This window comes from Opisthorchis viverrini (assembly GCF_000715545.1).
Source record: "Opisthorchis viverrini unplaced genomic scaffold opera_v5_4, whole genome shotgun sequence".
Classification (NCBI taxonomy): Eukaryota; Metazoa; Platyhelminthes; class Trematoda; order Opisthorchiida; family Opisthorchiidae; genus Opisthorchis; species Opisthorchis viverrini.
In genome coordinates, this window is record NW_008751660.1 from 2,040,321 (window position 1) to 2,056,744 (window position 16,424).

The window sequence follows — 16,424 nt, forward strand, 5'->3', positions numbered from 1 at the left end:
TCAGTGTGTTAGCAGTATGCCTTTTCACCGTACATCCTCGCATTGGTAAGAGGCCAGTGAGCGAAACCGGTGAATGGCTAATGATTTATCATATCACTTTGATTACTCATAAACGTAAGTAGCATGAACTTACACAAGAACACACTCACGGAAGTTTGGCACAACGCAATCACCTACCAAATGTTTGGCTCATTTGTAACAGTTCCATGAGAAATGAGGGTGACAGAGGAATCCCAGATTCCCTAAAAATAAACGATAGCCACCAAATTGATGTTTTCAAATGAGAAACTAAAGCTGCTCTTCTTTACCCAATCGTCGACCCCAAATGTCAACACCAGGCTAAAAAGCCTTCACTGATTTGTCCTGACTGTATATGCTACCTGGGAGGGAGCGTTTCGTGCAAATATGGATTAAACCTAATTTCAAAATCATCTGTGTTGATGGATATCCATTGAACGGACAAGCGTCAAGGTTACAATGGAAGCATCCCAGTTGCTTCTCTGGTGATTCCATATGGACATTTTTCCTAAGACTCACTTTGAGGTAAAATTAACAAAGTCACTAGAGATCTGCCGAAAAAAGAAACATATTTACAGGGAGCTTTTTATTTGAAAGGACAAATGTATAATTGTTGTGGGAGAGAATTTGAGTCATTTGGAACAATTTCATGGCCCACTGTAAAAAGTGAGCACAAGCTGACAGCTAACTAGTTGAGGGTGGTTGCGAAATTCCTAGAATTCCTATTCAGGTCACTTTCGATTGAGCAGTGCTATTCTCGTTCTCTCACAGTCGTTCTAAAGAGCCCATAATAAAGGAGGAGCATTGGGCTCAGGCTTGATAATTCTTCCATTTATTTACGAACTCTGCTTGCGTACCAAATGATTTGTGCCTGCATTTCTCAACATGGCGTTTGGTACCCACTATTTACCTCAACAAACTAGTCGCCATGCATGGCATCGACAAACTTGAAATTATTTGGTATTCGTTCACTAGCTGTGAATTAGTATTGATCAGAATTACTGCAGACTTCGGATACAATGTGGGATACATGACTGAAAAATCCTCAAATGAAATGAACATTCACTCAACGAAGTTTCTCAGATATCCCTCAGTCTAACTGGCAATTTTGTTATTTTTTTATAAAAAGCAAAACCACTGACCCTATGTCATTTTCGGGAAGTGCCTCAGTAAAGTGGTTCTGACTCCCAAACTCATGAGTGTTCGTGCAAATGTGAGAGCCCATACTACTCACTGGAATTAATAATGGCGTCATAGTGTCATGCATGGATTGGCCGCACAAACGCGGTCGACCAGATTTGCGTTTGGCTTCGACTTCATGTTGTACCATTTTCACACTCACAGAGCTATCAGTAAGCATGCACGTATTATTTAATTCTTTGGTTATAGACACTGCGAACAGCCGACATTTACTACACTGTACGGCTCCACTGGACAATATCGTACAGCAAGTTTACCTAATTCACAATACTAACGCACAAATTCCGACAAAACCCGCAGTTGCTGCGCCGTACCGACCCATGATTCGTTTCTTGCCACACAGCGCACTGGCTGTACACCATCCACAAATTGGCGGTGCACACACAATCCGGAATTATCCATTTTGTCAACGTAACTAACGGTCATCTGTAGAAAGTCAATGGTCACCTGAAAAAGCCGGTACACCAATTAGACACTGAAATATGTCATATAGAAGCTGTCATAGCACTCTGAATGGCTCATGTGGGGATGCGCATGTGGTATAAATGTGACCAAAGGTAAATCCCGGAGATCAATTTTGTCTGTAGAGTGACTGCGTACACGTCATTCCCCGTTTTCAGGCACTTGGGGCAGCAACCACAAGGCTGCATTGTGTTTGGCAGTATGTTTGTTAGAACTAACACGGTGAGGCCAATCCAAGTTGAATAGTTTGTAGGTTTTTGTGTGAAAACTTCCAATTACTCCCAGACGGCTGATACCTGTGCTGAAAATACACACGCCCTCTCTACCGGGCGATTCGGCTTACATGTTTTCATCTGTTCTCCGTATTCAGAGACCAGACTGTTCCAAGTAGTAGGAAATATAATGCACAGATGGTTTTCCATGTTTATTTCCCATCCACCAACGTTAGTTGTCCGATTACAACCAACCGGGCCCGGGAATATCCCTTATAATTTTTCTCAGGCCACCGTCACCAATATTCGATGGCCTGCATAAACAACTAAACCGGGTGGCGGATAAACTGCAGGCGCTTAAAACCAGAAAAACCACCACCATCACCAGGCAGTGGATCGCTCAGGGGCAAATGCTGCGGCTTGAAGGCGCAACTGGGAACCTGCTGTCGGTAGTCGAGGATTCAGCTCCTCAATTATGATGGTGGTCCAGGGACACATAGTTGGATTTTTTTAGTGCTTTCTGACCTGTCGACTAGTAACAGCAACGCTGATGTGAAACAGGTCGTGTCAACTGCTGTGATGATGAACCCTGCCCGCTGTGCGGGGGCGATCTTCAGGCTTCTCTAGAAGTGAATTCGCATGTGAATTAGTTGAGCTTTTTCTCAGCACCCGGCCTGTTGAAAAAGTGCATGGGTGGGCCTGCTAAACGGTTCAAAAAGGCAAACTATGATATAGACTTGGGTCGAAGCACAGAATCCCAGGATAATACGTCCCTGAAGTCAGTGTGCGTCTGCATTTTCTGTTCCATAGAGGAGCTAATCGGCAACCGTGGGTTAATACCATAGTAGTAGTACCGATGTTGCACAGCGCCAGTTCGAAGAGGGGGAAATTGGTGATTTAGTGACGCATGTGGAGGCTATCAAATGGAGTATGTTCTCCAACGAGTCCTCATGCATTTTAGGTAAGTCTCGAATTTCTTACGACCCATTACTCAGTCGGCGTCAGTTACGGAAAATGGCGTAATACGAATCGTGAGAGAACGGATCTAAGAGATTGTCTCCACCGAGATGCTTACTTAACAAAGTAAGTATTGTTCCCGGTTTGCCATCTGTCAGCTTCATAGTGATATTTTGATAAACTAACTAATCCTCTGATTTCAGGACGTCAAAGCTCACTGAACACTACGCATCAAGAAGACCAGGGTATATGTACTAATCACAACGCTCAAAATTTTTCCTCCTGTCCTAGTTGGTCCCTTGACATTTCCTGGTCTAGATGAAGTTGAGTCCGCTATGTCCACAATGATTAGGCTCCGCAGATCCCTAGGCCCATTTCGGTTATGTGGGTTCATTCAACTGTCCGCCATGATCAGCATAATCGTACTGACATATTTTGTCAGTTACAACGAAGAACTCTGTTGCAATTTATCACAGGACTTGACCTACAGGGAAATATTTCCCTGACGACATATATATCTCATCATCTGCAAGGCTTATGTTCTTCAAACCTTGCAGAAGCCATCCGAAAAAATGAATGAGATAACTGCGCTAATAACTCGAAATTGCAATTCTCGCGGTCTCAGATAACAGATTTCGGTGTTCCTCCACTCAAACAGGATGTGCTTGGCAGAAATTCATTGCAACAGTGACACTGACGTATACTTTGCGTCTAAAAGCACAATGTAGACTCTAGAATGTTCGAGAAATTATTTCAGAAACAGAACTACCTGCAACATTTGTCCATATTGAGTTATTCACTTTTTGGAGCGATCCGCGATATCTTATTATAATATGCACTCTTCTCCCAACCAGTTGTTATTGATGACCTTCAAGATTACCTCGGTTTAACAAATCATCCAGGTAGCTAACCTGCAGAAAAATTCAACAAACGTAGAGACTCTTCATTATAAAGAAGTAACCTTAAAAACTTGGTCATTATTGATAAACCAGTCCCATTTTAGGAACGCTCAGCGGTGTGGCGTTTTTGTACCTTTATTTTACTTCCATTATAACACTAGGTATGCATGGCAAACTCTACCGCGTCGCAGGTGACGACGCATGACCGTAATGGTGTGACTGTGCACCACACCTGGGAATGTGCACTCCTGTGTCGAGTAAACTTTTCTAGGTCATCTATGTTCCGTTTATTTCAAGGAGGATACTTGGGCAATCGGTTAGGAAAAAACGCGTGGTACGTTCGAAATCGGTTTATTTTTTCCCTCGTGCAAATTTATGAAAAAATTTCGCTGTTCAGTCTATTCACAGAGTATGCACGAGTCATTGTTGAGTTTTATCACTCTAGCATAACAATAATGCGATAACCCTTGTTATTTTGTTCTCGGTTCCTAATTTTCATCCAGTCTCAACCATGGCATCGATGAACAAATACTGCCCCCTGCAGCCATCGATAGATCGCAAAATGGCTGCGTAAGACGCGGTATACAATGCACCCGCAAGGCCTAGTGACAGTTCAAGTGCACGGGTTTACGGGGCAAAAAGGTAAGTCAACTAGCTAACTATCACGACCCGTTTCTCTGCGCCATCTGCCTTTACATTAAGGGTGCAATGCATATCGCAGTTAAGAAGAGAGCCACCAAAAACGAAACCCAATCTCCATTGCGGAATCAGAGACCGGTATGAGTGTTCCGCTTTGATCGGGATATTCGACGCAAAACTGTAGCCTCTTTCTAAAGCGCTAAAGGATGCAAACACAAAGGACGCAGCGAAATTGACGAAAATTAATAAAGAACTTTCTTCACTGAACGAGTATCCCGCGCTATCCATCTCGGGCCCACTGTCCACGAGGAAAGTCATCCAGCTTCCTGATGCGGCAGTAAAGACCGCCACGACGTCTCTAGTGGACAGGCGCTTAGGAGAGAGCAGAATGTTAACCTGGGGGTCATTCTCCAGAAAAATCACCCTTACGAAGCTGGCACAGTCGCTCCTTGGTAGTATCCTCTCTAAGCCTGATCACCAGGGAAAAAAGCAAATGCTTGGGCTGCTGGTCACCATTCCCCCCATCTGCCGTACAGAAAATCTTGGAGCTGGCTGGCAGCATTCAAAATGCCTACCCAGCGATCAGGTCTCTATCTGAGAATCACCCTCTACAGGGGAGAAAGCTGAGCCACAGCGTTTCTTGAGGATACGCGCGAAGCAGGCTTCTGCTTGGCGCCGGTTCAGCCAACCCCAAGCCCATGGGCCAAACCGATTGTATTCGTAACCCCTTGTGCTCCAGATAGCATGCCGACGGAACCTGCCGCGTCTCCGGAGGTCAGGTCCGGAGACCACCAATGCAATCCACCAAAAGCAGTGATGTTCTGGGGAACGAGCCTCGCGTGAAAGCAGCCCCCAAAGTACGCAGGGCTATCAGTGCTTTTTCCGTAACAGACGACAAAGGTGCAGCAGTGAACTCCTCATCAAAGTCACAGCTTCTGGACTGGACTGAGTCCGATTTACGGGGACAGACAGCGAAACCCACCGACAAATCCACCACAGACTTTGACCCCGACATTGGGGAATGTACGGGGATGGACAGCGAAACCCACCGACAAATCCACTACAGACTTTGACCCCGACATTGGGGAATGTCGCAACAACCGTACGCCCACTGAGAATGCGAAACTGCTAATCTCCAGCTCCATTCTGTCAAAAATGGCCTCTTTGGTTGCAGACAGATTCGTCGCCAAGGGCGCCGACATCCAAAGCCACAACCGTAACCACAGCGCACCGGAAAATCCTACGAAAATCCGGTTGGTCACGCTAACCACTGGTGGAACGGGTGTCCACACAAACATGAAAGAAGGCGGCTGCAGCCAAACAAGCCACGTAAGAATCGCCAAATCAGAAGACTGCTCACTGGCTTCAAGATGGAATCCTGTGCGAAAACGAGCCTCATTTGACCGCCTCCAGTAGAATTACTTCTTGGTGCCGCCACCCAGCGCTCAGGGTCATGGCGATACACCTTTCCGGTCAAACCGCACCAAAACGTCCAAGAAACCGGAAAGACGAAAGTTAACCCACATCTTTGAGCAACGGCAAGTCTGGTCTTTCAAAAGGCGGTGCTGAAAGAGCCTCAAGGAGGAACGGCCGAAATTTTCGCCCTCAGGGAAAAACTCCGTCCTCCAAAGCTAAAGGCTTGAGCGAACCGGGCTTCCTTGGGGCGAAATAATCTTGCAGATGAGAAGCATTCCTCAAAACCGACAAGAAGGAAGCAGACGAGTATGCATCAGAGGCCCCTTTGAATCCTTGGACTCAAACCCGACGCACAATTAAAGTCTGCAAGCCACCCTGGTCACCCAACTCTCGACTCTTCACCTTCGGAGGCAACAGAGACAGTGTTGTACCACCTGTCCGCAAACTTCTTCGGCCTTTCCAACAAACGTCGTGATATCAAACAGTCAGTTTGCCTGGAACAGTCGTCCATAATCGCACTCACAGAGACCTGGCTCACACCAGATATCTCTGACGCGGAGATCTTAATAAACGGGTACTCTGTTTTCCGAGCTGACTCGAAACGAGGGAGGGCTGGTGGGGTTGATTTGTACTTACTTGCAGCCTTGCATATCCCGATTGTCCTCTCCGGTACTACTCCTGCACCTCTTTGCGATGCAGTGTGGATCCAAATCTCGCTGCCCGGGTCTGATTATCTCAGTCTCGGTGTGGTAAACCGTTGCCCCGGAGTCCACCTGAAGATGAGTCATTCCTAGTATGAACCCTTCAGCAACTCCCGTCCAGCTACCACTTCACTCAGCTCCTGCTAGTTGGTGACTTCAACACTCCAATGCCTCTGGAATGGAGCTCAAGTGCGCCGGATCAAGCGGACTTTTGCAGCAGCGCTGATCAAAGTCGTTCAACGGAGCGCTTACTCAACATGTGGTTGCACTCACCAGATACCGCGCGGGCCAATTACCATTCCCTCTGGATTCGGTCATCACGATGATCAGGTAATAATGAGCGCTCCGCTGGGACATGGCAACCACAATGTGGTGTCCTTTGATTTCATCCGCTGTTGGGCCAGAAATCTCCAACCTCGCTGTGGCTCGCTGAACGTTAGTGCACCTCCGTATTGATTTCTTGGCTTCCCGCTCCGGCCACTATGGTATATCAAGAGCCATGGTAGTTCTACACGGCAAGGGAAAATTATTACAACTGTTTATGGGGTAGTCAGTGTTCCACAAGGTCGAGCCAGAATCTCCGTGAGGGGGCGAGAAGCGTCGAATCAATGATGCTCGACTCGGATTGGCTGCGTCTGACCAGTCAGACCATGCCTTCGCTTGGTCCGTGTCCTGCATGTGACACATACGTCAAAATGATGCTATGTTCGGTTATCGGGGACGGCTGGCCTCGCCCTTGAGAAGGCTGTTCAACCGACTGTTGCTTTGGACTCCACTGTGACGACTCATGGAGTTGCTGTGCATTTCCGTCCGTCCTTGGGGCTGCGAGCATGCCGAACTTGGATCTGGAACCCTCCACTTGAGAGGCATGTCACCGCTGCTCGGTGTCTCATGCGACCAGGTCCTCTTACGGAGCCGCTGTTGTATGAAGTTGGTTTCCTTGACCTGGCCGTGATTGTGATCTGATTTGTGCCTCGCGTTTGACATAGCATTCGACCCTGCGTCCAGTGTGGAGAGCATTCCCCATCCACTCGAATCGATGACTGCTCTCTGTGTAACTGTTGCGGCGTTCCCTCTGCCACCCCCTTTGTGGCTTTCTCTATAGCGCTAGAACGATCCGCATGTGCCTTGGACTGTAAACTGAAGTGTTCGGGCAGTGGGAAAAACGTCGCAAGCGTCTGGCAGGATTCACCAAAACGGACTGAAGTGCGAGGGCTACCGGTGCAATTCGCCAGGAGCTGAATGGCCGCTGCGTGGCGTATTCTCCCTCTGGTCTCTGATTTGACTGAACGACAACAAAATTGTGAAGAAGTAGTGTTCTCGTGAACGTATCGGAGCCATTTGCAGTTGCTTCGTTACAAACGGCATTTTTTAAAGCGTTGAAGCTCATTAATCCAGTCCAGGCCCAAGAGATCAAGGCCTGTATCGTTCGTGAGGTAGCAAGTACCGTTGAGCTGAATCTCCTTGAGTATTGCGGAACAGTTCAGTCAGATGCATTACGAATGGCGCATTTTGTGGGTTACACGGGGGGCCTTCCAATTACATCCCAGGCCCGTTTTGAAATCAGATTGAGATCAGAACCCGTATCCAGTTGTAGGGGAACTGGTGTGTCATCGGTACATAAGGTGCTGAATTTCCGTTGACCATGTGATTTCATCCTGAATGTGGCGGTCACGGCCTCTGCCTGCGTCATTTTGTCGGGTCGGATTTTGCGTGGGCTCCTGAAGTTGTCTCTGCAACATTCTTCTATGTGACCCTGCGCTTAGTGTGGCACTTACCGCAACTGTGGTTCCGATAGGGACAGTGGCGTGAATAGTGCCATTCTTCAAAAAACCAACAGGGAGTGGGCGGTTTTCTTGGAGTCTGTTTATAGTTTGACTTTGTTCTGAAAGTTACTTTGCGTACCATATATGGCTGAGAGAATTTGGAATATCCGATCATTGTAGCATCAGTCTTGAGATTGACAAGATGCTGGCATTCGGTGGTAAGTTTCTGGAGCGTTGACTCTGATTCCTGTTTAATTCTTTTGTGTGGGTGTGTCCGAATATCTGCATCATGCCGCGATTGAAGATCAGCCACGGAGATGAGACACTTGAATTAATCCTCGTTCGTGGAGCTGAATTGAAAGCACTTACATTCTCTGTTGACCACGCCGGCATAGGTGATGAAATCCTTAGTATCCCTTTTGGTAATCCCGAGACACCTATGGCAAATATTGAACAAGGAACTTTGATCACCGAATATTTGAGCCGGGATTATGACAGCATCTGTGAAACCAAGGTCACGAGGGCGTTTGGGGAGCATGAAATTAGTGAACCGATCATGTTCAGCTGTCCCCAGTTTCCGCAGCAACAGTCGAACTTTCTGTGCATCATCAGACTAAGCAAAGTAGGTTTGCAGCATGTCTTCATAGTCCTTGAACCAACTTCCAATAGTTCGCCCTGATTCAGCATCGAAATTGAATTCAGTAATCGAGCTGGCAGCAGCATCTTGCTAAACCGGTTTTGTCGCGTTCACCGACATACTGCGCATCAGAGATTTAACAAGCTTCATTTGAGCCCCTTCAAACTGCCTCTGTTAATGCTACGAAATTGACATAGTGGGTATGGGGTGTCACCAGTTGTAATGTCTTGCTGAACGGTAGTGCAACTCTGTATCGGTTCCTTGGTTTCGTGCTCCGCCCGCTATTTTATATCAAGATGCACGGTAGCTCTACACAGCCCTCTGTGGATACAAAGGACAATTATTACAACTGTTTATGGGGTCGTCAGAGTGTTCCACAAGGTCGTGCCAGAATCTCAGTGAGCGGGTGAGGCTTCGAGCCAAAGATGCTTGACTCGGATTGGCTACCATTCTGATCAATCAGGGTATCCGTTTCCTGCACGTGACGCATACGTCAAAATGGTGTGATGTTCCGCTATTAGGGACGGATAGCCGGCGAACAAACCTCAAACGTGGATTCGAAACTTATGCCGTGCAGACTTCGCAGGAATACGCACCTTTCTTGAACAAGTTTAACTTGGACCAGCTTCAGTGGAAGACTTATGCAGGATCATAGTCTAGAAAGTTCACGAGGCTGACCTGGTGTTCGTCCTAAAAAAATCCAGCGCGCAGTCGGATGAGCTGCAGGCTGCCCAGAAAAATTCAGCGTCCTCTGAAAAAGGGGTCCCGACGTTTTCCAAAAGGCAACACAGAAGATGGTCTGGCATTTCGCAGAACGCAGAACCGCTGTAAATCAGAAGCCCTCCAATGGAACATACGAAAACGGGCCACCATTCCGGACCTCGCTCGGAAAAAAAGAAATGTACTCTTCAACTGTATGAGATACCGCCTCAGAAACAAGCCACCCGCGTTCCTCATGAGAGACAGGAACGGAGAGCCGGCGAGTGACCCAACAGCGGTATCTGAGGTCTACATAGAACACTATGTAGGTCCATATACAACCTTAGCGTCCTCGTCAGATCCATTCTTGTCGAGGCGTAACTACGAACAGCCTCCGACCGATTTGCTCTTCACGGCGGGGAAATTCGTCAACTCTTGCGCAAGATCAACCAATTCTGCGTGCTGGGGCCCGACAAGATCCACCCAAGGGTCCTGAAGAAAACATCGTCTACACTGGCAACTCATTTATACCTGGTGTTTCGTCAGTCGCTTGACGAGGTTACCTTCCCTTTGCCTGGAATGAAGCGTTTGTCGGCGGGGAATTCGTCAACTCTTGCGCAAGATCAACCAATTCTGCATGCTGGGGCCCGACAAGATCCACCCAAGGGTCCTGAAGAAAACATCGTCTACACTGGCAACTCATTTATACCTGGTGTTTCGTCAGTCGCTTGACGAGGTTACCTTCCCTTTGCCTGGAATGAAGCGTTTGTCACGCCAATCTACAGAATTGGTGACCGACTACCGCCTGGAAGCTACAGGCCCATAAGCCTCACTAGCGTGTCGTGCGATGTCATGGAACGAACTCTGAAACGCGCTATCCGAGATCTCCTTACCTTCAGCAACCGGAAACTTCCAGCTCAACACGGATTTCCCACAAATCGTTCTTGCGTGACAAACATGTCCGTGTTCATGGACAGCTTAACCCAAACCAACGACGAGGCACTCATATTGGATTCCATGTTTTTCGAGTTCTCAGAAGCATTTGATATGGTCCCATAAGTCTCGCCGCCCCTCAAACTCGAGTCTTTCGAGATTCAAGGGAAACTCCTACTACATCACGGCGTTCCTGTCAGACAGATCAGTTCGAGCGGGGATAGGCCCAACCTTCTCTCCTCCAGCGCCGGTCTTTATTGGGGTCCCTCAATGCTTGCTTTTGGGGCCACTAATGTTCCTGATCTACATCATCGAGTTTCCAGATGTTCCTGCAAGTTCATGTCTACTTTTTGCGGGCGGCTTGAAATCCTGGAGTTTCAATGCCAGTACCCCCCAAAAGGATGTAGACGCTGCAAAGCGGTGGTTGTTGGACTGGCACCTTCCTCTGAACGATGAAATGTGCGTCCATATGTCACTTGGAGGAGTCTCAGTGAATGCCTTTGTTATGCATGGTGAGAAAGGACCAGCAAACATTATGAGGATAGATGTCAAAAAGGATTTGGGTATCTGGCTCTACTCAACTCAAGCTTGCTCACTGCATAACGAGAAATCGGCCCAAAAGGAATTTGACGCATCTTCTCCAGTATCACTCGCATGGACTTCCAAACACTCAATGGGGTCCACATCAGGCCACTCCCGGAATACGCCAACCAAGGTGTCTATTCAGGACGCACGAAAGTCGTCACTCTAATTGAGCGTGTCTAGCGGCTGCCGGCCTCAAATCCGTGGACTACGAAATGCGCCTCGCGATGCTTGATCTCCTTCCCCTTGAGTGTCGTCCTCTCCGTGGGGACCTGATTCTTACTTGTGCCCTGTTTGAACAAAGCTTTGCCAATAGGGTTCTCATCGTTGACCCAGAAAAAGCACGGCGGGGATGTAGTGAGAATATTTTGAAGCTCAGAGCGCACACACTCATGAGGCAAATTTTTTCTCATTTTGGGTAGTAGTTGCGTGGAATGACCTTCCTCCGACGGTTGCACAGACTTCCACTAGAACCCGATTCAAGCACTACTAGACATCTATTTATGCGAATCCTCGCGCTGGCGAGCCTACTGCCCCGCGCTGAGAATATAAAGAGCAGTGGTACACAATTTCGGGTGAACGACAGCCGCTGAATGACAAGAACAAAACCGATCCGGAAACTTGGACACAAGCCTCGATCCCGTGCATCAATCCGTCAATCCGTGAATGCGTGACAAAAAATGACACATACTGAGTCTATCATCCGTGGTTTCCTTATTATAAACACATTATACTAATTGAACGTCTTAAGTTGAACTGTCCTTGACTGCGCGCAGTTTGAGATTTGAACGTGGGGAGTGGTGTAGCTTGGATTCCACTCCGTTTTTCTGACTGGCTAATATTGAGCCTCTCAACCCGCATATAAAATTCGGATTTGAGGAAAGGTTTCTAAGCTCTGGTCAAAAGGAGGCCTGAAAGCATGTTGCGTTTGATGTGTGGGAACTCAGTTATATTCATTTGCGTGGCACCCAATTTGATTTCCAACCACGGATAACCGTTTCTTTTTAAAGCGACAAAGAAATATGTGCTGTGATATGTTGGATTGATTTAAGATGCAATGTTGAGTGTAACTGCTTTCTGCACCCTATGGTCCTTCAGCACCCATTGCTAGCCGACGAACGGCTTCGTACCTGCCGAATTTATGGTGTGATCTGGTAGGTGACCATGAAGGTGCAAAATCAAGGAACAAGTTCTACTTCATTTTTTGTTTTCTTCTGGAATGTACTTTATTGTACTGCATACAGTGTGGCATTGCGATCCATACCGCGCGGTCCATGAAGCGCTTCATGGACCAGGAACGTGACGTTTACACGCAAAGGATATACGAACGTCATCAGTGATGGGCCGTCGGTGTCTCCAAATCATTGACCGGTTTTAGTATGACCCTCGGATTAGCAATGCTGGAGCACTCCAAATGGTCTTAGGAAGAAAGAGCTCTCCCACGGTTGATGAGTCATTCACGCTCCATAGGTTACACTTGCGCAGGCACACTGGCTAGGACACGCACTCTGCATTTTTGAAGACCATCTGCCTCGCAGAGCTCTTTTCACCCAGGGTTGCACTGATTGGAAACGATCGATAGGTTGACACCTGCCGCCTCTCTGGATGCGGACATTTGGGACTAAACTCACCAATGGTCGACAACGTTGACCGACGGCTCAGTCACGTATTCGGTGGCGCTAGTGCATCAAAGCTATCGCCTAGCTATCGCGTATCCGCCACTTCCAATGCTTGGCTTCATCTTTCACGCTCTCCCATTCGTCGCCTATCGGAACTAGAAGCTGAAAGCAATATGTCCCTGGCAAATAATTTATATCTGATAAACTGAACTGGACTGAGACGATTTGGATGCCTAGATGGGATGCTCCCAGAACAGACAGTGACGTCCGCTTCCCATAACTGCGTCAATCGCCATCTGCCTATCACAAACAAACTTTATTCACAAACCTGGACATCCGATAACCAGGCCTCCCTCGAAACTGTAACCAATCCGGTTGACCTCATACCAGTTAGCTGTAGATGGCGATCTTGTGTTTATGATTGACTACTTTTGGTATACATGCACCTAGTCAGCTCGTGACGTAGTTCGCGTTCCTGTTACAATTCGTCTCCTGTCGACTAAAAAAAGACCATCCACCATTGTGATATTCACTGCCTGCAAGATCCGGTCGTCAAATAAGTGTGTTGGCAACAGCCGTCTAGACAGCTTACGAACGCAAAACGAGCTTGCCAATCAAATGAAATCCGAAATGCTGTGAATTCTGCGTTTGACTGTGTACATTCCAAGGCAACACCACGGCCAAATTTAAGTTAGTTCTCAATGATCCATGTCCCTGAGCGGGACGTATAAGTTATTCCAATCCAGACTAGGATACGATTAATCGAAACTCCAGAAATGACGCCTGTCCCGCAGTCTTCGGATTGAACGGGAGAAGAAGTGGACAAGGAAGATCCACGAAATGGAAATGGCGGCGGCGAATGGAAACATTGGACCTCCTTCCCAACCTACATGCACCACCAAGCTAAGGAAGTCTCTGTTTTTGGTGAAGTCATTACAAAGATGACGCAAATGTTAATTTCAGGTCTCACCGTATGCTTCGGTATTCGGGGGATATGGGGGGAGGGCGAGATGACCCAAGTGGTTAAAGCGCGAATTTACTGAATGGAAGGTCTGTGGTTCGAACCCGACCTCTGCTTGTCGACTTCCTCTTTGTAGGCGTAGGCAACCTGGTAGTATCCTAGCCCTTGTGCAACCTTCGGTTGGCGGGGCAATCAGGCACCGGAAGGATGCTACAGCTGGACTATTTTTTCGGTATTCGGAACATTTTGGAGGGCGATTAACAACACATTAGAGCAATCAGGCGAGTGCACCAACAAAGCCACCCATGACATCGGAACCATTAGAGATTGTGGACAGATTTAACCACCTTGGCAGTTGACTCACGTCAGATGATATCTGCAAACGGGCTGAGTGCTAGAATCGCTAAGACCGGTACTTCTTCAACTTATATATGAGGTTGAGATTTATCGTACCAGTTAAAAAGGGTCTGCGACATGATAATGCGCCCAGTGTTGCTTACGCTTGTGGAGCCTTGCAACTGTCTATTGTATGATAAGAACAATGCGCAATGCTGAGTCATGCGCAATTTGTGGCGACAAATGCTGCTTGTCCAGGTGATGAGTTGGTGCGGCTGCACGTGTTCTGTACGCCAGGTGATCTGTCACGTCAAAGTGCCCTAGCTGGAATATATCCCCAGAGTAGGTGCAGCATAACATGGAGGCGGAGAACGGTAAACCTAGCGAGAAGTCTTGGCCGCATTGCTGCATGTTTGTTTAAAGTGTTTCATGCACCACCCATTGCGATAAGCATTTGATGCCTACGAGGTAGAAAGGCTCCCAGAGTGTGTGCTCACAAATATCAAGCCCAGCCCTTTTTATACCCGATTTCATCGATACGCAACCCACTAAAAGCTACAAGCCCAAGGTGTTGCTACAAGGCGATAGGACTAAACCCGAACCTCGTGCTTTGGGAATCGCGGACTGAAACAAAAATTGGCTACCTGGGCGGTCCTGGAGTTCTAGTCGAAGACGATATTGGGCAGACTAAAGCTGTTTTTCATCCTGCATTATCTATGGCGCAGGCTTTCCATCAACTTGTCTACCAAGGTTCCAGTTTACAGTACCCCGGTGCGTTTGTGGTGATATGAGTTACAAACCTGGACGCTAGTAGTTCAGGATGCTCTGACGTTTCCGGGACATTGCCAGAGTCTGATGGGAACATTGGATCAGTGGTGGTGAAGTGCACCGAGTGGTTTTCGAAAGAAACTGACATAAGAACTGCGCACTTGCTGTGCAGTGATTATAGCTCATCCCCAAGCATGAGTTTGGGGTTCTAGCCCACTCAGTTTAGCAGCAGCACTTTGCACCTTACAGTGCATACCAAAACTTTAGGCAGAGTTATTTCGATTATTTAATATCTGCACTATGACATTGTCGGATCCGGCAGGAGTTTTGTCGTATGCATATCCGATATCTCAGCGAATTACCTGAGGACATTTCGACCCCACAGACAGAGATTAGTAGTGTCTTCGACGACCACATCAGTGGTTGAGTAGAAGAGAGAGGGTGAAAAAGGACAGCTTCACTTGATACCATTAGATGTAGTGAAATCAAGGGGGATCTTACCGTAGACCTTCATGTGCCTGCGGAAGTTGGTGTACAGTGCCTTAAAGAGGGTGAGGAATTTATGAGGAACACCTTTGCTTCATGGATACTGCCAGAGTGCCTGACGGTCCAAATCAAAGGTAACTTTCAGGTAATGGAAAACTATCATCGTTGGTTGCTGGAGGCAGTGTCGCTGTTCCAGAATCTGTCGGAGGATGAAAATGTCGTTGATGTGTCCTCTTACAGGACTTGGCCCAGCTTGGTTTTAACCTAATTGCCTCTCTAAGTGTTCAGTCAACCTTCGAAGGATGAGACCAGAGAGTACCCTCGATGCTGCAGCTATCGATCATCGTTAAAGTAGATCCTCAATTGAACAGCATGCAGTGTTCTGAATGAAGTCATTAGTTACCATTTGGTTGTTTCGGAAGCATTACTGTTTATGAATGGTAGCGTGCCGAGTAAGAAGTGTTCGGAATCGCATCGGTTGTAGTAACAACCGTGGATAACAAAAGTGTCCCCGACATTGGGCCGTCAAAATGGTAACTATTCGGGTAATGGATTCGATACGCCGTGTTCGTTTTTCTTCGCGAAAATATCGCTCAAAATGGTCCGATTGGAGAACTCACAGGTACTCCATCCTTCTGTCCACAACTGCAACCACGGAACAAAAACAGTCCTAAAGGTAATAATAAAATGATAAACGATAATAATAAGTAATAATAAAACCGAATCACAAATATGGTCAATTGTTTCGGACAACGACACATTTACAAAGAGTTGAAATGACTAGACAGCACAATCATGTAGCGTTGGCGTTTGAATTTCGGACAGTTAATGACCCCGAGCGTGTCACGAAGAGTACGAACACGGTTGTGATTGTGCCTGAATCATGCAGTCCTATTTCAGAGAGGGCAGTACACAGTGGTGTTTCTTGGTCTAATTTAAGAAGTGACCCTACGTAAACAGCCAGTTTGTGTGGCCTCGGGAGATGTATTGGATTTACCTCTCATTGTTTCAAACTAGGCTTGTCTATGGAGGTCGAGATAGCTCGATGGTTAAGGCGCGAACATTCCGACCGGAAGGTCCGTGGTCCGATCCCAATCTCAGCATCTCGACTACTCCTGGCTTGGGCAACCTGA

General features: G+C 47.3%; 1 protein-coding gene across 1 annotated transcript in view; it reads left to right on the plus strand.

Annotated features, from left to right (window-relative positions):
* T265_00436 (hypothetical protein) overlaps nt 1–1,637 on the plus strand; it is a gene marked incomplete at both ends in the record, with an annotated part of 17,740 nt that extends 16,103 nt beyond the window's left edge. Inside the window, one exon of the mRNA XM_009164209.1 lies at nt 1,408–1,637. Within this exon, the coding sequence (XP_009162473.1) occupies nt 1,408–1,637 (230 nt within the window). The remainder of the gene's footprint in view (nt 1–1,407) is intronic.
* Between the last annotated feature and the right edge of the window lie 14,787 nt (nt 1,638–16,424).